Consider the following 22,222-nt stretch of genomic DNA (forward strand, 5'->3'; position numbering starts at 1 on the left):
ATATTTCACCTGAATATATAATTAATGTAGTATGTAATTTACTTGAAAATAAAAGTGGATGTAAGACTGCAGGATCTAAAGAGACTTCATGTGTGTACGTATCACGGCAAGAATGAGCTCAGTGCGGCAGGCAGGATTAGAATAGTTCCCACACTGAGGAAATAGCCACGAGACATTACAAAGGGCTGAAAGCAAAGCGACTTGCCTGGGAAGTGATCTTAAAAATAATTGCAATACAAACTAAAGCAGTAAAAGGCCTGGCCTGCACTCTCATGTGTGTTCACACAGCTCCAAGCGCCAGGGGTCTGCAAGGAAAAATGAAACACAGTCACTGGAGCCCAGACCACATCTGTACCGCCATGCGCTTTGCCTCACAGAAAGCAGAAGGAAGACGTTAAGCCCTTGGAGCCTCTTTTCCCACAAGCTAACCGAGTGGATCTCTTTTCCCCTCCCTTGCTTCTGCACTGAGAATGTCCAGAGGTCAGTGGGACGGGCTCGCTCCCCGTGGCCAGTCTCCAGGAGCTAGCACTCATGATCCTGCGGTTTATTTGCTCAGCCTGCGCTCCCAGCTCCCGGTTCCCCCTGCCAGGCGTCATTCTGGGAGAATGGCACCAGCTGCCCCAGAGGCGGGGTCAGGCGGAGACAGACCATCCCAGCTCCATACACACACCCTGGACACACTTGATAACAAGCTTCAAAACAAACAGGGCACTCCCAAAGTTCCCAGGAAGAGCAAAGAGCTGAGCTGAACAAAGCTGGCAAGCGAAGGACCTCAGCTCTCCTGCTCCTTGGCTCCGAGCAGTCGCGCCGTACAGCCACCGCAGTGGCACACAGGGACCGGTCGGCCACTGCGCTGCTCCTCTCTCCCCATCAGCTAACTTCAGGGCGAGCACTTTGGTCCTGGCACCGGCCGTTACTGCTGTCAGCTAGTGCCACTGTGCGGGAAACCAGCCCAAATTTAAGAGGCGAGTGAAAAACTGGAGTTTTTCTATTAAGGGCTTTCCGCCTCTGACTGACAACTCCATTGGCTCATCCCACAGAGTCCTGAGCTAGCATGAACCACAGCCCGAGATCCTCCACCAGCATGCCGCACTTCGGAGTGTCAGCCCTGAGCCCCCTGTAGCCCTCGCTGCCACGGCATGGCACCAGGCTGGTGCAATCTGAAGGCTGCACAGCTGCATCCAGAGAGGTTTGTGTTGCCTCGAGCATCCCTGCACTGTGCTGCCCTGCACAGCATAGCTACATCCCTCTTCTAGAGCTGAACTTCAGCCTCAACTTATCCTTTTTTTTTTTCTTTTGACTTCAGGAGTGGACAGTTGTACTAAAGCCAGAAACTAAACAATTCTCCTCCCCTTCTTGGCATTACAGCCTTGCAGATGCTTGTGCTGGGTTTCACTTCCTCTTCAGCTCTTGGCCAACACTTAGCCAAGCTTTGCTCATCAGCAAGCTAGTCCCTGCAGCCCTCCAGCGCACTCTTCTCCCAGCCACCTCCAGCACGTGGCTGCTGTGACACCGCTGGGGGTAACAGCCACACGGGAAGGGGCTAGGAGTGACAGACTGAGGGAAGGCACCGCATTCTAAAGCTGAATGTTAGCAGGCCATAATAGATTTCAATTAATACACTGGAAATACACTCACACAAGAGAGAAGGAATTAAGAATATTAACCCATTCAGCCCTCAAAACAGAAAAGACGCTTACGTGGGTCTGGAGCAACAGAAGATCTTTCACCTTCTGCAGCCCAGTCCCTATGGGTAGCATTGCACGTGCAAACCCTTCCTCTCCCCACGCTGAGTGCCACCTTCTGCTATTCATTTTAAACAATGTTTCTGGGATACCGAGTGGTGGATGAACACATACTGATGAGGAGCACGTGTCCTGGGATCTGATCCCAGCTTTTCTGATGCACCACACACAAATCCGGCTCCTGCGCACACTTGTGGGAACAAGATGACTGCAAACCTCTTCACAGCTCCAGGGACAATTCTCTGGGAGAAAAGGAATGTGTAACAGCAGACATTTTTTCTTGCGCTTCGAGGCTAACCACACTGTAGACATACACACGCGCACACACACACACAGACAAACTCCAGCCCATATGGGAATTATTCCAGTATGCTATGAAACAACTTGCATACGCTTCACAAAAATCTGAAGTCGCACAATGTATTAGAGATGACACGTTTCTTTCATGAGCTTTAGAGAATTATTCTGTGTGGTTTCACTGTCTCAGGGAAATCTCTGCCTTGGGCAAGAAGGGGACTAAGTCTTAGTGTTGGTCAGGCAAGAAAGTGTTGGTCTGCAGGTAAGCACAGAAGGTGCCCTCCAGTTCATGCTCTGCTATCCAGGAAAAAAGTAACACAGAAGCCACTTGAACTGCAAGAGAAACAACAGGAGAGGAACCTTCCTGGCTTAGCCAAGATATATCTCAACAAGAAGTGCTTGAAGTATTAAAGATGGAGCAGAGCTCTCCAGGCTTGGTTTCAGCATATACGAGCAGTAGCTGCAGCATGGTTGTAGGAGCCACCGCTGTGGGCAGTGTGGTGTCCCAAAACTGCTAGGGAAACCCCTTGGACTGAACATTTAAAATGAATTTGGCAAAGCTCTGAAGATACAGAGCAGAGACCCAGTCTGGCCTGGCACAGCAAGCAACCAGCTGGCTGTAGGTGGAATCTCCCCTGGATTTCCAAGATGTCCATTTTATTGGTATTTAATGAACAGCAACTTAGACTGAAACTAAGGGTGGGTAATATGGGCTCTAGAAGACATTGAACTCCACCAGCTGTTTCTCTTTCTAGACTTACCTTTCCTCAACTTTTGCAGGGAACTGTCAGCCCCCGTACATTTATTGCTAGATCAAATGGAGAATGGCATCAATGTGAAGCCAGTATCATTTTTGAGAGTGTTAAGCGGTTGTAAGAGACTCCTTGACTTTGGAGACTAAAAGCATCCAGGGACTGGGTTTCTCCTTCATTCAGATGGCAGCAATATTTTCACCTCTGCAGTTGTGAGCTGCCTTTTGTAATGCCCCAGCAGGCTGCAACGCAGCAACTAAGCAAGCGTCACAAGCATATCTTGGGGTTAAATGAAGGTTGCTCTTACTTCTTTAGCATCAGCAAAGATCAGGCCACATCTGTCACACTTAGACATTTGGCTAACATGCCCAAAACAGCCCTACACAATTCACACAAGAGCAGCAGAGTTTTGGACTCGCGCACAAGTAGCTGAGCAGTTCGTGGAAATTCAAGGGACAAAAATCCCTGTGCAGGAAACACTTACTTCTCCTTTTCATAAACTGCAGACTGCTACTTGCACTGAGAGGGCTGAACCTCTCCCCTACCCTGTACTAACAACCATTTTATCCATTTGGAGCATAAATAATTGAAGAGAGACAGCAGCAGCAGCAGGAGGCAGATTCTGTGCCCAGGTCTCCAGCAGTTCTGTTTCACCATGCAGTCCATGTGCTGACCTCTTTTTACAGCACTTTTCCAAGAAGCAAGCAGACAAAGTAGAGGAAAAAAAAAAAAAAAAAAAAAAAAAAAAGTCAAAGTGCCCAGGATGGACTTCCCTCCCCAGCCCAAAATAGCCCATGTGTGACACAGGGGCCTCCTCCAGTAGGACTGTTTAGACAGATGCACGGCAGAAGGACAGGCAGGGCTGAACCTCTTGACCTGCTGCAGTCCCACCCAGCTCCTCACACACTGTTCTGAGCACTGAGCCGTTGCCCAGTACGGAGGGCAAGGGACCAACGTTGTCTTTTGAAATGGGCCAAAAAAAATTAATGAACCACACAAGGCTTTTTACAGAGAAGTAGAAGCTTCCACTCCTATGCTACGTCTGGCCAAGATACACTGGGACATCAGAAAAACAAGCAGAGATGTGCTGCTTTAAGAGTGTTTCCAGTATTTACCTCCAGATTCTGTGACTAATTTGCTACTCCCTTTCTGGCAGGCACATCTTGGTAGCCAGGACGCAAGACCAGGGTTGGAAAACACAGAGGTTGGAAGAGACATTAAAATGGGGAGTCAAAGAGAAACAGCCTCACCCAGGGCGATCTATGACACAGTGAGAGACTATCCAGCTGTGGTGAAATATCCCATTTGCCAGCTGCAAACATAATCTTGCTTTCTCCGAGCAAAAAAACCCTCACCACAACCACCCTGCCTGAATTGATACAGAGCATGACAGACAGCACAGGAACACAGATCCATATTGCCACTCCCAATGACTCAAAGAATCAGAACTATAAAATAATTGGTTTAACTCTGAGAAAATTAAAAAAAGTCAGCGGTACTCTGTCTGCCTTCCAGGTTCCATGCTTTTCTGCAGAAGCAAGAAGAACTTTCCTCTAGTCACAAGATTACAAGAACCGTTACTGTAAGGAAAACACTTAGGTGAAAGATAGCAATACCGCAAAGATATAATGCAGGTACGAATCCTCCAAGCTGCTCCAGTACAGACTTTGAGGGGATTCTGTAAAGACCAAGATCTGCTTCTGGTTTTTGTTGTACAATTGCTGTACAAAGGAACCTACCACTCACATCATACTTTTCGTCACGTATTTCACAAAACTCAGCTAATCAGTTTTCACCACATAGGTATCTACACAGAAATTGAGGGTCACGTTAAGGTCATCCTCAACCAGCTCAAGACACAGGAATCACCACTCCTCCCTCCTCTTCATCTGCTCTTTGTCATCAGCAACTGCCTGCGCCGGAGTTGTCCTCAGTGCATAAAGGGCAGTATCTACAAGTATCTTGGGTACCTCTGCACTACGCACAGCATAGCTTTTTCAGGGGATACGCTTTCTTGTAAGCCCATGTGGGCCTATCTCTCCATAAGCACAGCAGAGAAAAGGAGAAGGCGGTTCAGTACACATTAACAGGGAACAGGGGGATTTCCATCAGTCAGTGTGCTCCGGTAGGCAAGGCTGGGGCTGAAGGTTGACCTTAAAATGATGCTCTACGTTAGCACAGGTGCTATTTTAGATGGAAGACATCTCTACTATTGTAATATCTACTGTTCCAAGAATGATGGAAATCTCTGCTTCTCTCTTTTTTTTCTAAGAAAAAAAGCAAAGGAGTTCAAATATACATTTTTAAGATATCAAGCCCAGATTCTCAAAAACTGAAACACAAAGGCAATGAATTCAGGAGTTCTCAATGCCTCACGATGACTTGCGCTGAAACCATTCCTCCAGTCAAACTACCTTTTGCACAGCATCTTCTCTATACACAGTACCCCCCATACATACTTTTACTGACAAGCAGACCACTTCAAAATACACTGAAGTTGAAAAAAGGACCAAGCCGAATGCAAAAGGCACAGCCCTTTAATTTCAAACCCACTGAAAGAACTGGATCCACCAGATAGTCTCTGCTCCCACACCCAAGCAACTTTGCAAGTTGGTGGGGCGGGGAGAGATCAACTTGGGAAGGAGAGGTTCCCATCCTCCTGATTTAAAAAGAAACAATGACTTCAAAGAACATTAGAGACACGGGCCTGAATGAGCAGGAGCCAGCTTCAGAGACACGGCAAGGTACCACCCCAAACAAACACACGCCAACACCACGAGCTAAGAGGCATGTTCTGCAGGAGTGTGCCAGGAGACTCCAGTTTAACTAGGTATTTGGGAAGTTTCACCTGTACTCCTCCCACTGCAACACCTCGGGCTTTGGCAGAGCATCCATCTGCTGCACTTGCCCTGTTTGGTTCTCAAGTCAATAGTTTTTTTGACAAATTGCTAGTTTTCCCTTACAGAGAGCCTACTCTTCTGCACATGGGACGTTACTCATTGCTTCATTTGCCTACCCAGTTTCACCACGAGAATCCCTCTTAGCACTCCAGCTGTGTATGAATTGCTAGGAGAGAAACCATCCCTCTTTGAGAGGTGCTGAACCGAGGTATAATGAGACTGAGGAGCTTGGTCTCACCAGGCAACCTGCTGTGGAGCTTCAGACCTGAAACTGGTTCCCCCCCAGTCCAGGGTCTTAAACCACAACCCTCCCCCTTGGAAAGCTGGATGCTCTGCACATGGAAACCGGTATCAAACCTCCACTGACTTCAATGGCACATGAGTTTGGTGCTAAATACAGCAATTAAGAGGTCATTCCTTGGAAATCAGAGAGATGGAGAATTTACCATTATTTTTTCTTCATAAATGGTAGCAATTAGGAGTCCAACCTGCAAATCTGAGTCCCCTGGACCCAGACAACCCATCAGCCCTGACTACACTATGAAGGAAGATGAAGACGCATTCTTTGGCACTACATTGTTCCATTTTTTGGACCCAGTAAGTCATCGGTATTATTAAGATTTTACTGAAGGATACCCTACTTACATGCAATCTATTGTACTGCCTTCTCAGAAGCCCACTTCATTTCCCAACTATTTATTAAAAATAACTTTTATAATAAATTTTGAAAAATTGGTTCAGGCAAGAATCACAGCTTTAGTAAACCTTTTAAATTGTTACCTGCTGCCAGATGTGAGTGGATTGGAACAAGGCGGAACGGGAAGAAAATTCCTGCTGTCAAAGATGCTAAATAAAGATCATTTGTGGTTTTGTATGTTCACTTTAATTTTAACAGATTGCTTTGCATTCACAGCTTGGTTTCCCTCCACCGTCCACAAGTAACATGGCTGGCACAAACTCATAATGAACTGCGCTCTGTCACACAAGATCCACTCTACGCTCTCGGCATAAGATAGGCAGATACACCCCCCACCATCACCCCCCACATTTGAGGAAAGTCCTCCTTTGCCCCAGCAGAACACTACACGGTCCTGCAGATACGAACTCTTTGGAGTACAGGCTCCAGCCCACTCTTGCCTATGCAGTGTGACAAGGGCCTTCAGGAATTATGATAATATCTACAACAGACTTACTCTGATCTCTACCTCATTTCTTCCCCTGGGGAATGAGCAGAAAGGAGCCTTATACATAATCTGCTTCCCTTTTTATTTAAAAACAAATGAACTAAAGAACAGCATGGTTTTGGGGGGGTCACAAAGCTCCTCTCCAGTTCACAGCTTGCACCGAATTTTCTACAATCTCAGAACACGTTCTGGATTGTTTTCCTCTAGAAATAAAACAAGAAATGAACAGCAATACTCACAAATAACTACAAAATACTAGCAAAACTCTAAGTAGCTTGGGAAAAATCTACCTGATGACCCCATTATCCTATTACCCCTGGATTTACTTTGTTCCTCTCATCACTGCAATCAGCAGCTCACAAAAATGCACCAGGTGTCTCTTCACAGCGCCCAAGTCTGCATTATATAGGGAAACACCATCTCCTGCAGTGGCCGGGTGAATGCCCAAGCTGCTACAACGCTAGTTTGTTTTTCTGTGGTCCACAAAGGCTGTGCAGTAGCACTGTCTCAGCAGGTAAGGTGTTTGCTGCGTATGGAATTAGAGCCTCAGAGAAAGACTGGACCGAAAGGCAAGCGCAAGCCAGGCTAGGAATGGGTGCTGCAGGGACCCGTTGCACTGCCCTGCTGTGTTAACCATCACCTCCATCCCCACCTTTGTGAGACAGAAAAAGCTCTTCCGTATACAGCAGACGCTGCCTACGCCGTGATGATGGGTGCCAAGGAACACATGGGAGTCTGCCGATACCCTTACCTAGACATTCGAGCTCGGCAGAGGAGGATTCCTCTTCCTGTCAAACACCCTAAATCCCTCCAAATACCAAACAGTGAACAAAACAAAACAAAAAAAAAAACCTGTCGATGTCATCTGATTGCATCACCCCCCTCTCTCTCCAGGACTCAAAGGCATGTCTCCAAACAGCTATTTGCCTTGCAAAGCAAAACAGATGTTCCCTAACGCCCAAATCCTGGCCGCCTGCGAGGTGGTGATCTGCTCCACCAACAAGGAGCGGCGAGCGGCAGGACTGGGTCTGTGCCTGCGCATCTGTGCTGCGGAGGGAAGAGACAGCGATGGGGAGACGTGCTCCTAATGCTGAAAAGCCTTTGCCAGCCCCTGCGCTGCCTCTCTCCATCCGAACCTACTCGACACACCCAAAGGCACCGAAAAAAAGAGAAACCCAACCCCGAACCCAGGGAGCCGCAGGAGCCAAACCGCCTATCCCTCGGATGAATCCAGCTCAAAAAGGGCCAGCGTGCCAAGCCCCAGGCCGAACGCCCAGGTAGCGGGACACCACCCCACCGCCGCATCAACGCGGGAGAAGCTCCGACCGAGCAGGGCCGGGGCCGCGGCCGGCCATAGCGAGCCCTGCGCGGCGGGGGAGCCCACCTACCTGCTTCTCCTCTGCAGGGCGGATCGACGAGGCCGGGATGCCCGCGGCGGGAGCCGGCAGCGGGGAGAGAAAAGAAGAGAGAGAGTGAGGCGTGAGGGATGCGCCGGGGCCGCGGGGCGGAGCGGCCGCGCGTCCCCGCCGCCTCACCTGGGTTGACCAGCTTGCTCTTGTACCGCATGCCGGTGCTCATGGTGCCGCCGGCGGCCCTGCCTTCCCCGGGAACCGACAAGAACGCGCCGTGTCCGGGCGAGCGTGTGCGAGCGAGTGCGCGGCGAGGGCCGCCCCAGCTCTACCGCTACCGCCGCCGCCGCCGCGGGGCCGGGGCCGGCCCGGGGCGGCCAATCCCGGGAGCCCGGCCCCGCCCCGCGCCCGCCCCGGTGCCGGTGCCGCTGCCCGCCGAGCGCGGGGGCTGCAGGGGTGACCCCCGCGCTAGCGCATCGCTCGCACCGGCCGGAGCCCGCCAAGCAGCGGCCCCCGCCCGCCGCCGGGGCCCGCAAGCACCCAGCACCGCGCCTCTCTACACCTCGCTCAAGGCTGGAAGGCTGGAGGAGGAAGCGATCCGTACTCTCGAACAGAAACACAACAGCCAGAAGGAGGAATACGTCATATATAAAAAAAAAAAAAAAAAAAAAAAACCAAACACAAACCACCAAACCGACACAAAACCAAAAAAACCCCACCACACAACACACACAAATGGAATAAATAGGAAATGTGGTTCCAGATTTAGCATCTCAAAATGCAGTGGGAAGGCCTGAATCATACTGCAACCGTACTGTGCGAAGTAGGAATGTGTGCTCCGTTTCCATTAAAACGTTTGAAAGAAGTGATACGGAAAGTCATTTTAGGTAAAAACTGTCAGTATAACTTTTTCAGAAAAAGCAGGAGAGAACTCAAATGAATTTTAAACACTCTACAAGCAGCAGCAGCACATGATTTAAGAACAGCTCATAGGAACCTCAACTCAACGGTAAAGGAGCAAGAAGAGTGGGATGTGAAGCCTCAGGACACCCGGATCCTTTCCGCAACTTCCACAGCTGCAGGGAGGGGCCACATCTTCCACATTTCAAGGACAGGTAAATAATCAGACTTGAAACTCTCCTGAATACAGGACAGGACAAGCTTGGCATGGTGATGGCTGCACAAGTGCAAGGACACTCCCCTCCCTCGCAACAAAACTGACACTGATGCCACAGTACTAACTTCTCAAACCCCTGTAGGCATCACAGTGTTTATCTTGCCATGTCTTCCACCTTCTCATTCAAAACATCCCTCATATCAAAACAAGGAGACACTTCCAAGACCAGAGCCTGGCAATCCTAGGCACATACATTTTAAAACCCCATTAGCTCATGCCCACTTCACTTTTAGCCATTGATTCAAAGCATCAGAAAAAAAGAAAAAAAAATATCAGGTAATTGTCAGCGTATTTGCTTGCTCTTAAATGCTAGAGAGCCACAGACCATTACAGACTCTACACCACAATTAAAGGCACCAACAAGCCAATCAGCCTTTCACGAGTTGTTTTATAGTCTGCCACAGTGTTTTAAATCTAATGAAGACTGAAAGGACAGCAATCAACCGCTCCTTGATCCTGCTGAACAGTCATTAAAATAGTTACATGTGGGCACTTTGTCCCAGTGCTGGAAAATGTCAGCCTGGAGAAGGCCAGGGTGGAATTCAGAGAAAGGGACTTGTCTTCCATGGCCCTGGCACTGCTGACACCGACGGGAGTGGAAACGCAAGGTCTGAAATTAGGCTCTAGCCAGGGTCCTCTATCCAGAGATCTTCACAGTAGCAAAGACTTGGCTTAAAAACTATACCTTCCCTTGTTAAGCTGTGAAGTATTTTAACAAAACCAAGCTCAAATGTAACTGAAGATTAACATCAGACAACATCAAAGAAATGGTAAAAGGCATAAAAATTAAGCCTACATTGAAAGGAAAAGCACTCATGTATGGTATCAGCAGTACTGCAAGCCCTTCTTGGACAATTATTAAAACAGATCTCAGGTTTTGAGCCAAAATGCTCCAGCTTGAATTCACAAGCCCAAAGAAGGCAGAGACTATCAATCGATAATCAATATCCGCTAGTAAAAATCCATTCACTGAGGCTTCCCACACAAGAATTGTGACAGTAACTTTAGGTGCCTGGCTTTGAAAAGAGGGGAGAAAAAAAAGCTCTGTTTTTAATAAAATTAAAGAGTAGGTGCTTCTGAAAGCCTACTTCCCCATTGTCCTGATTTGCTTTGAAAGATGAACCTTTCATGTTACCTTTGTTCAGAGAGCTAATCCAGTATGTAACTAATCTAACTAAAGTCTTGGTTTCTCAGGAGGGGCACGGCTGTCCTGACTTTCACAAGCACAAATGGACAGCACATAATCTTAAGAAGGTTGCAAAATATGATGCAAAATTCTGGAAGAAAAAACAAGAAAGGTGTACAAAATGGCACACAATTAATGAGAAAGTGTTGGCCGTTAAGTCTCTCACCTTGGCCCTCTTGACAGACATGCTTACAATTCAAATCTTCATAAAACCTGAAGAGACTTTGTATGAACACAAATCTGTCACTCCATTTCTTCTTTCAACTTCATTACAGCAGCCACTGAGATAACAACGTAATGTCCATTTTATGCAGTTCAACTCCAAACACAAACCAAATATGCATCCCTGTGATGCAAATCATTTGTTAATCCTATCCTGATTAAACACTCATTGCTAGACAGCAAAATTAGGGCTAATCATTACATGAAAGACACCCCACTGTAGTACAGAAGACAAAGTGTCTCAATCCCATAGTTACAAAATAATTTATGCTTATGCATATATAATACATGCAAGACTAAAAAAGCATGCAGAAGAGAGCTGTACACTCAGTAATGACATAAAAGAAACAGCAACATTTATGAATTTATAAACTAAGGTGTGCGATCAGATTTTCCAAGGTATTTACCAACCTAAAAGATGTCACTAGGTGCCTAATGAACTTTGGAGAAAAAAATAAAAAGTGGATGCAAAGTCTTGCTACCTAACTTCCAGTTAAAACATTTTTAAAGTTGTTTTGAAATGAAATCAAAGCAGTTGTAGACAAATTCTGGAAAACGCCTTCATTCCCCAGGGTAAACATCATGATTCCTTTGAATATGCACTGTGCATGATGCCATTACAATATTTCACAGATTAGCTTGAAAAAGCCAAAATCCAAAAAACAACAAAAACCACCCCAAAATTCAACATTTTCCACATTCATACAATTTATTACAAAACTTCAATGAAAATTAGTGTTATGGTATATAAAAAATTCCGTACATGCCATCGCTCAGCTGACAGATAAAAATGCCTGTGACAGAAATTCTTGCAATCAATACTTGAGACCTGAAGACAAATCTTCAGAGGCATCCACAGAAGTTGTTGGCATGTGTAGTGTTTATGGTACGTTAAGGCACGATGATTTAGAAAAGTCAGCTTCTTTGCATCACTGGTGAGTCATCAGTGTTTTGTACCTTTTCTCATACATCACACAAACATAAATCACCAGAGATGAAGCTTCAAAAGTAAACAAAGCACAGAGAGAGTTATGAAAAACTGATATGATACACAATGACTTAAAATGGCAAGTGAAAGCTATGATACTGTGCAAACACACATACATTTACCGTAAACAGGCGACAAAGTCTTTTAGGATTAATCACGAAACCATTCAGAATAACCTAGCAGATACACGATTAACTCCTTAAACCCATCACAATGACTAGTCCAAGCAGTGTACTCTATCAGTTTTTGTATAAAAAGGTATAGGAAGGATAATAAAGCCACATTTTATAAGTATGAAGACAGTGTTACCAAAAGAATAAAAAAAGATACAATATAACTTGATTAACATTGAATATATAAAACAAGCCGTTTCACAACATGATCTTCAGACTTTGTTTTAACGTGGGTCTTGATCTGCGGCATCCAGCTTTTGCATTTGAATGTTACCGTGGGGTCAAAGAAAACAGAGCACCCATCCACTTAGAGAACTGTATACTGCTGTGAACAAAAGTGGAAAACAAAAAGCATTAGAAAGGACAAACTGTCAGGGCGTTAGGAGCAGTCCGAGCCCCTCTGAGCAAAGCAGGGTAATCGAAGAAACAGGGCATTTCAGTTACTGCATCACACGGACCTGCATTAGGACTAGATCAGCTGAGTCAGATGCAGTTTGGGCGCAAATATTTATCACAAATGTCTAATAAGAGCACATAAATGAGAATTTATTTTTAGTTACATACTTTCTTAAGCACCCACATGCCCCTCCATCTGCAAGAATACAAGAACTGTGTTACAGCTCATCTCAACAGTAACGCATACAATACACCAACCTCCGCCTGTTACGTGAAGCATTACTTCTGCTGAGGAAAAGGAAAACCACTTATCTAAAATGGGGCTAAAAGCAAGCAGCAAGTTTGATGTCATGCACACTTACGACACTGCTTAGGTAAAACAGGAAAGCAAATAGATTTTCCCAAGCATTCATACAGCAGTATTCATACAGCTGAAAGAAGGGATACCAGTCTGTAATTTCAAAAATAACTACCCGTTTTGGATGTCTCTATAGCTACTTGCCAATTGAAATGGCTGCTACAAAGAAAGCAGAATTCCAGCTTTCCCTGAAAATTGGGCCCTGCTTAAGAAGCTGTGTCAGATTTGGGACTCAGGAGACACCTCAAATTCTCCAGTTCCAAAAATACTCATACCCAACAGGAAAAAATAGCTTTATCTCAACATTCACCTGGATGGAAAAAAGAAATATCCTACAAAACATTGTTGTGTCAACTCACTTGTAAAGTACAGTGCAACACTCATCCAGACTACAGTTGCTGACTCCAGTTAGGATAAGGAGCAAGGAGAGCTGACAACAGGGTCCTCTACTCTTTGTCATCCTCACAGTGGGAATTCTGTTCAATGCGCAATTACTTAACATTTTGAGGAGGCCATCATTTCCCATAACAACCAGAACAAGCAAGCCAGCATTAAGGCTTTAAAGTCAGAGTCCATACGTTGCTAACCAAAGCCAATATTCAAATTCAAAATTACCCTGTTGTGCTACCCTGCTACTTCGAGTATGAAAGAGGAACTAAATTTCTGCCGTTGCCTACCTAACTCTAATCTGTTACAGAAGATACCTCAAGAGGAAACCATAACTGATGTTTCAGACTCACAAAAAGATGGGAATTTCCAATAAACATGAAGGCTCAGGTTATAAGCACAGCTGTGCAGTGATGTTACCAGCATTAGCAACACGATATCCACATTTTATACGCTCGTAGAACATACTTGGGCAAAGTATGTTTGTGCATTTTCAGTGTGGATTCATTTCACTGCTCCTTCTTCCTAATCTCCTTATGAGACAATATTTTATGATACTGTTCTTTACAAATTTGATCTCCAGTTTTATTAGACTAACCTCACAGTCCCCCATATTCCTTTCACCAATACAGAGCTTTAATAAATGCCTCCATTTGCAATGTGAATTCATACCATCATTTAAGAAAGACGATACATTTCTCCAGTATGCCACTGAAACAAAACTTTCTCAGTAAGTAGCGTAACTAGCATTACATATGCCTGCACCCTGACGCACATGGTCAGACAGCTCAGAATCCTGTATTTGTAAAGGTTTTGAATGCCTTGGGAAGGAATGGATTTGCCTCCCCCTCAGCTGCTTCCAAGAACACCGCTACAATGCAGGGCAACTTGACATCTCTCCATGTACACTTCTGACTTCCCAGTGAGAGAAGTTTGCTTTATAAGCAGTTACATTTTCTCACAGACCTAAATTCTTTTTCTTCAAATAGCATCCATTTTATGTTGTAGCTACAGCTCTTTGAGTGTCCAATCATTAGCAAGAACTTTGAAAAATGGTGTCTTTCCAAAAGGAGTATCGAATGACACCAATATCCCATTGTTAGCTTTGGGGCTTCTGGTATTTCAGTCATCCTCTGTTGACTTTGCTGCTTCAAGTTTGTTCCCTTTCCTTTTGCTACTCTGTAGCAACACCTTATACTTCCTCACAGCCAACGTCATCAGCCAAGTATATACAAAGTTACAAACTGGCCTTTGAACTGCTTTCCAATGTTTATCAGTTAATTTAATATGCTAATAAAGTTAATATCCACTGAGTCACATACACATACCAGGCTCCAAGCTCCAGAACTATAAGAAATGTTCCTCTGAAAATCTTTATTTAGCAAAAGGTGGCCTGAAGCATTTACAGGTCCTCTGTGATACCACGTCAGGCTTTGGCACGGACCTGGTAGGTCTATGTACTCCACTCCTCAGGCCCACTAATGCCCAAGAAATTCTGGCAGCGAGCACCTCCCCTCACCCCCTGCATCCAACAGCTGTCACTGAGACACAGGAAGAGGTGGAATATGTCAATTGTAACATTCCCTCGTAATCAAGCCTCTCGGAGGCAGAATGCAAGGTGCCGCTGTACATACTCACAAGAATTGAGAATGCCACTGTAGCCACTGCACTGTGGACTCCATCTTTCCCAAGGCATCGACACACCAGTGAAAAGCAAATAAATATATTTCCACTCACCCCTGACATTTCCCCACAAAACGGGACTTCTGCAGTGACCCATTAGGAATTTTATATTCTATTTTATATTCTCTGGGATCACTTGGCAAAAATTGAACCAATTTGCATTAATCCATTTATTGATAAAATTTATCGAGATATAGTTTGGGCAATTATGGTGAAGGTATCAGAAAAACTTGCTATTGGGTGTTTCAATCTTCATTTTATGTTTTGCAAACGTTGTGTCATTCCTTCAAAAGCTTTTAAGTCTGCAAAGTAAAGAGTGTTGGTTTTGGGGAGGTGGGGGGGCCATTTTACTCTCCTCTCTTCTATAAGCATAGCAGTTCTGGAAATTGGTCTTAATGGGAATGGGCTTTTCAAGATGCATAAATCCTACAGTGTTAGAATGATACACCACTATTTCTAGGGGAAAATTTTCCTTATAGAAATAGGTCCTGACAAACTCCTGGAAGTTTTGCATACAGAAAATGCAGACAGAGAGAAATCCAAGCCAGATTCTTTAGGAGCCAGAAGACAGACAATATTTAGGTACAGGAGGTTTTACAGACCTGACTAATACTTCAGACTTACATATCATATTAATGATACATATTTTTTTCTGTACAATGCTTTGAAGACTACAATTTTAACAAAGTACTACTTTTTTCCTATTGGGAAGAGTTGCACAGCTTTTTTTTTTTGTCAAAGGCCACAGACAGAGATGCTGTGGAACAGCCAAGGTCACAATCCAAGTACAACATGGTCTTTTATTATGTTCTACTTGCAATCCAGGAACATGACTGTTTCACCAACTGAAAGCAGTATGGACTAACAGGGAAATGTAAGATATTATTTTTAGATGAACACACTCAAATGAAAGCGTTATTGTTCTATACATCAAGGATTAAAGCCATAACATGACTCAGACCTGAAGTCTGCCTAGCTCTTTGCACGTTATACACAAGGGCAGATGGGCACCAGCTACAAGGTGGCTCTTGAGGACCCTGCTAAGGTCTTTCTATACAAGTCAACTTCAAGGTCCTACGGAGCCACACAAGTTCAGCACTTCAGTTGTACAGTAGCAGAGGAAAAATGACAATTTCTATCAGAAGTCTACTTTCTAGGGGAAAGGAAAACTTGTGCTAGCCCATCAAGGCAGGGTTTGCTGAACAAGTCCATGGTTAGAAGAGCTGAAAAGAGTTGGAGAACGATGGCGCTCTTCTAGTCTAGTTTCTAGCCAGAGAAACATCCACTAGCAGCGCCAGGCAGTTGTTCCAAATACTACAAGTTTGCCCAAGCTTCACATTCTCTAGGCTCTCAATTTCAGCTGCCAAAAACTACAACATGATCTTTACTTCCTCAAATGACATTTCTCATCAGATCAATTCAGCATTCAGCAGCATCGTTTTAGAAAGCTGGTTGCTATGACAATGCTTTGTGTTGTTCTGTTAAATTATGTCAGTTCATTGGTAGAAAGAACTAGCTGTTTGGTGCCTTTAGTACTGTTCTTATCAAGAATCAGAACAGTGTTAGTGAGCTCAGGAGGTTTTAAAATACTTGTGGAAATCATGAGCTATACTAGAAGAATTTTCAACATCCTACAGATATTTTAAGTGCAAGATGCTTGGGTTTTTTTCTGAACACATTTCCCTAACCATAACTACATTTCCAGCTGGCTATATTTGTTTTCCATAGCCTGGCTTCTGTTACCGGTTTGTCCCAGTATGATCTTGAAGCTGAGTGGAAGACAAGACAATCCAGATTTGTAAGAATAAAAAGACGAAAACAGATTGCAAAGAGATACACTTTCAGAAACAGAAAAGGAAAAGGGAAGAAACACCCATCAATAACCATTTCATTTGAAAAAAATAATTCCAGCTTTTCGTCATAATTACTCATCTGAGATGGACAAGTTCAGAAACTAGTAAATATGCTGTTGGAATTACTGCAGGCTTATTTCAAAAGCATTTTCTATTGGAGTATCCAAATAAAACTAAATCTGTTTTAGTTTTTGGTAACTTATTCCACCCCGCCATCTCCTTCCTGTCCAATCCTTCGTTTGAACTGTCAAATATAAGAAGCAATAAGCTCCTACACTTTACAGCAGTGTCTTGCATTTTAGAAATCTGAAAAATCAAGCTTGTCTTGAAAGTCTTTATCATGCTTCACATGGACTTGTAAGATTAGTATAACGAAAGTTAGGGTAAAAAAATTGTTCCTGCTTATTCCAAGAGTATTCTGCTGTCTAGCAGTGCCCTCACTGCCTGCTACAAACACCTCCACATGCACTGTTTGTACACAGAAGCTATGAAATGTTTAGAGGAAATGGACAAAAGTGTAGGTCAACACACCTTTGTTAGGGCTGCTCTGAAAAGCTCTTATCAGCACCATCCTGTAGAGTAAGTCTGTACTCACAGGCTTTTGTCAAAAACTGCGGTTGGCACACTGGTCACTACTGTTTCCAAAATCATCTTCCTTTCCTACCTCTAATCCAGTCTCCACCAGCGCTGCTGTTCATTCTCCTTCAGGCTTCTACTTCTCCACAGCAAGAAATCCGTCCATCCTCTTTGGAAACTCTGAGCATATTCCCTGCGTATAATCTTTGCCTTTGTCACTCCCCTTATGTGTCTCTTACTCCAGTCTTGAAAGTAAAGGAAACTGCTTGAAGTAAATTCTCCCTTTGCTCTTTCCATAAAACCTTTAAAGATGCCCCTATTCAAAAGGGATCAAGGAAACCAGACCTTCCAGTCATCCCATCTGTGTAGCACTTTATGATAATACAGACTCGTCAAGTCTTTTTGGCAAGGATTTGAGTTTAGCCCTTCTTAATCATTATGCAGTGCCAGACTCTTTCAGAAAACCCCAAAGCATTCAGCAATCTTCTCCCCACCCCGAAATACATCTGAAACCAGAAGTGCGTATTTCACATATTTGGATATTACCACATTTCATTATCCTACTGTTTAGTCTCCAGCTCCTATCTATGAAGGTATTTACACCATACTTTTCCCAAAATATCTGAAAACATCTTTATACCTGTGCTTTATGAAGGGAAAAATATTTTTAAGGGACTTTTGAAGCAAATTAATGAATACGTATTTATCAAAAATAAAGAGTGAAAACATTAATTTTTACATAAGTTATCTATAAAGTTACATATTTTTCTCAGCACAAGTATAAGTAGGGGTGCAAAAAAGCAACTGGAGGAGAGACTGCTTTCAGTAGCAGAGCTGATAATTTAAAGTTCTTGTAAAACTAGAACCTGAGAGATGTTCAAGATAAGCTGTGATAGAACAAGAAGATTGATCTCAAGTATATTTAAATTTGTTGACAGTTTGGTTTTGTTAACCACTGTGTTAATTACAAGTTTCCTGGTTTCTCTGGAAATAGTGAGTTCAGTAAAACACGGCAAATAAATCTGATGGGAATGATGCAGGTTAAAATCATTGTTCCTCCTGAACTGCAAAATCAGTTAACAAGCATGAAAGAAACTTCCCTAAGGCTAAGTTCTAGGTGAGGATTCACTTCCAACACGTTGACGGGATCACACAGCAACACTCCGGTTTAGCAGGACTGCAATTGCAGTTCTGACTGTGCATATTAGCCAAGAAATTATGCTAAAAGCCTATCAATCAATATCTCAAGGGTAACAAAAAAGAAGTTCAAAATTCTTTCCTGAAAGCAATCTGACAAATGACATGATTTCCACAGCAGCTGCAGAAACATAGTTTAGCAGATTCCAGAGAAACAGCAGGACCTCCACATATGACGATCTCATTCAAATCCTTCTCAATTTTGTTCACATTCAATATTTCAGACCAACTAACTTTCTTAAGATTTAGTTCAAACTAAATCACAACAAGATCATGTGGATGCTTAGTTAAGTCTGCAAAGCTCTCCTGCTTAACACATTTAGTAGTCCAAGATGTATTCCAAATTAGCAATGTAAAGCATCTACAAAATAACATTTCACTTGGATGCACATGAGCATGCTCAGAACTCTGTTTACTTATGTATCCATGGCTGCAAATTCAGCCTGGGACAAACCTTGCTCCAATTTGTTCTTATAAATACCATATCCAGTATTGCCAGAAGCTGTGAAACACATGGAATTCTGGTGCCATTACTGGCTAACCATTAGTGGGAATACTGCATCCTATTAGCCCTCAGATACTGATTTCACAGCAAATCCAGTATCTAGGAACTGAAGAAAGAGCTCTGAATATATTTGTATCATTTGCCATCCTATGCTCTATAAGCAACAACTATGGACAAGCCTGTTAAGATTTAGGGCGGGTTTTTTTCTTACCGACTATCAGTTTAAAGGATGCCATGTGATTAAATGTGATTTGTAAGTCGCAGAAAGAATTGAGCTCCTTTGCAAAAAATATAATAATAATTTACACTGCAAAAGGTTTCCTGCATCAAACAGCCATTTTCACAAGTGGTCAGAGTTTGGCCATATGATAACAAAGTCACCACGAAAACTTGGGACCTTCAGTTCAGTCTAAAATATTTAACAAGCTGCATAATTACCAGCTACTGTCTGGGGAAGCAAGAGCTTTATCTCAGACACTGCTATCGCATACACTGCATGGTCAGCCACAAAATTATCCTCAGTGTTTACACTTCCAACTCTGGGAAAATATATCTTAGTATGGAAGTTGGAAGACATGATGTGAAGACTCCTCTATCTGCAAGACTTGGAATTGTGACAGTAAGAAACCTGAGTTTGAATTACTTTTTTCCCCTTAACTACTTCACTCAAAGATCACAGTGCGCATACCAGTAAAATCATCAACATCTGCTTAAATAGGAATCCAGTGAATAAATTTATTCCTTAGGAAATTTTTTTTTTTTTTTTTTTTTTTAATATAAACAGGAAGACTGAAGGTTCAAAGAAAGGCAACAAAAAAATCTCCTTATTTTAGGCTTGGAATGTTGGCAGCTGCCACAAGGTCATAAGGGATAATACAATCCATTTTATTCAAGCTTTACATTCCAGAAGACCAGCAATCACAACTAGAGTATTAAAACTGAAGTATTAAGCAACAAGACTCCTCATATCCTTCTATTTTTTATTCTTGCATTTAAAAGAATTATGCCAGAAGAGCTGCATTCAGAAGAAAGCATGAATATTTGCTACAATTTTTTTTTTTGTTTTTTTTTTTTCACTCATTCAGATCCCACCTAATATATCATATATGCATCAAGGGAGTTCTGTATTGAGTACATGTAACCAGTTTGTCTAAAATTTTGTTTGGTTCTTTGAAAAAATTGCTATAAATTCAGTAGCCTACATACCCCAAAACAGCCTAACTTTTGTTTATGTATAGTCAAATTAATTTTCTGAGCAGCTTTTGCTAACAGAAGCAAAGCTGCATGATCCAAAAATAAGGCACTGAAGATAAGCATTTACAGGTCTTAAAACCAGCTGGAAAGGTAACATCTGCATAGGTCTTTATTTCTAGTCTACCCAGAACATCACTCAATTTTTTCTATAAGTACTGTAAAAGCAAGTCCCAAGTGCAAAACTGACAATAATAATTGTGAAAATCTTATATAAGAGGAGTGAACTAGTAAGAAAAGTCATACCTGATACACCCAGATGTTAAGCATCTTAATCATCTCCAGGCTTCATCCTCATTTGGGCCTGCATCTGTGCAATCATCTCCTGCATGCGGCGCAGCTGTAAGAGAAAAACACCCACATGTTTAAAACAATTTCATGAGGAATCCAAAATTCAGGAAACTTTAAATCTTTTTCTTCCATGGTAGAACGCAGATCCTATTTGCCTCTTTATAAACTGGAAACATTAGATTAATTCACACGACTGAACACTTTGTTTTTCCCATCACAGACTCTTTAATGCATTACATCTAACTTTCACAAAAAATTTGTAAGAATACTTACAGTGAAAATTAAGCAATAAAATCCAAATCTTTTGAAGCTTGCAGACCTGTGAATTTAATCTACAATAAAGAAAACATGGCCTTTATGTGTGGACAGAGATACACTGCTTGAGTGAGCTGAAGCAGCTTTGTTCTGATACAAGTGCTCAAAGCATAAAATCATGTATGAATACTCATCTTGTGGCTAGCCAGATACTGTTGCTAAAAATTTGCAGAGTTAACAGCCCAAGGTACAGACAGAATTTAAAAACTCCTTCAAAAGCAAAACAGAAAGATGTTTACAAAATTTGGAAACACAGACTAAACATATTAAGCACCAATATTTTTACATCTAAACAATGACCTTTCCTGGAAATAACTGTTTTCTTAAAGGCATTTTCTTATGACACTTCTAAGTTAATTTTCATCTCATAAAATGCTAGTTATAGATAATGCTTCCCCCCCCACCCCCCCCCCATTAATTTAAATAAATGTTCCTAAGAAAGAATAAGAAACACTAATACAGATTTTCAAAACGTATATGCAAATACCTCTAATTTGGTTTACAAATGACTAAGTATTTCTTTCCAAATGCAGGTGGGGAAGTTCCACATACACAACTGCAAGTGCCCTATCTTACAAACTCGAAAAGAAATAGGCTGCAATTTCCGTACACATTGTATCAAATATGAGTCTGTCTCAAACTGGAGATCATGTAATAATGTAATAATGTGAGGCTTGTATAGCAAATTTTCATTATTCTAAGAATAATTGCGTAGCTTCTAATATATCCAGCTTTTTTCCCCCTTTAGGAAAAAAGTAGTTAGAGAACTGCTTTCATTTGTTTTCCAGAGGTGTGTGCACATGTGAAAGAAACTCTTCAACTCAAAAAGCACTGCTATGTTTAAACAAGTATACTGTATTTTCATCCAGTCAACCACATCAGCTATTGTGATACCAGTTAATCCATCAGCTTCAATACAAAAAAAAATCTGAGATAAATGCTTGACTACATGTATGTGGTGTCGAGCTGGATTTTGGTTTTTTTTTGGGAGGGTTTCTTGGTTTTGGTTTTTGGTTTTGTTTGTTTGTTTTTTCTTTTTTTTTCTTTTTTTTTTTTTTTAAAGCTGAAAGAAGCATCACAGAACAGGGAAAAAATTAACTGCAGATGCCTATATCACTTTTTCTTGCCTAGACTCAGATACTGATTCGGGAAAGTGTAAGAAACTGAAGTGCAGAGCTTGCAGCATAGCCAGAGATAACAGAGCGTGCCTAAAACTAGCTGGCTTATATACTGATACTTATCCTCTTGCTGCAGCAGCATAGGGTTCAGTAAAGGCTAATTCAGGTTCCTGTGACTGCAGCATAAATACACTGTGACAAAAGGCGATTCACACAGGAATGGAGCGAGATACCTGTAATGATTATTATATAGCCATCTACATCTTTCTGCGAAACACTTAAAACAAAAACTTCTGATCAAAAAGATGGCATAATGCTG

General features: G+C 42.8%; 2 protein-coding genes across 5 annotated transcripts in view; both read right to left on the minus strand.

Annotated features, from left to right (window-relative positions):
• The window catches only part of SEPTIN5 (septin 5), a 48,736-nt gene extending 40,169 nt beyond the window's left edge, over positions 1-8,567 (minus strand). The window contains exons 1-2 of the mRNA XM_030025047.1: positions 8,414-8,567; positions 8,267-8,277 (exon numbers count right to left, since the gene is read on the minus strand). Coding sequence (XP_029880907.1) covers positions 8,267-8,277; positions 8,414-8,456 — 54 coding nt within the window. The 5' untranslated portion in view covers positions 8,457-8,567. The remainder of the gene's footprint in view (positions 1-8,266; positions 8,278-8,413) is intronic.
• Positions 8,568-11,502: 2,935 nt separating this feature from the next.
• Positions 11,503-22,222, minus strand: part of LOC115345987 (septin-2) — a 40,516-nt gene continuing 29,796 nt past the window's right edge. For 3 of the 4 annotated variants that reach the window (XM_030025576.2, XM_030025575.2, XM_030025578.2), the window contains exons 12-13: positions 20,426-20,519; positions 11,503-12,298 (exon numbers count right to left, since the gene is read on the minus strand). In XM_030025576.2, the coding sequence (XP_029881436.1) occupies positions 20,451-20,519 (69 nt within the window). In that variant the 3' untranslated portion in view covers positions 11,503-12,298; positions 20,426-20,450. The remainder of the gene's footprint in view (positions 12,299-20,425; positions 20,520-22,222) is intronic. The other variant, XM_030025579.2, reaches the window with a different exon arrangement.

This window comes from Aquila chrysaetos, chromosome 9 (assembly GCF_900496995.4).
Source record: "Aquila chrysaetos chrysaetos chromosome 9, bAquChr1.4, whole genome shotgun sequence".
Taxonomy (NCBI): Eukaryota; Metazoa; Chordata; class Aves; order Accipitriformes; family Accipitridae; genus Aquila; species Aquila chrysaetos.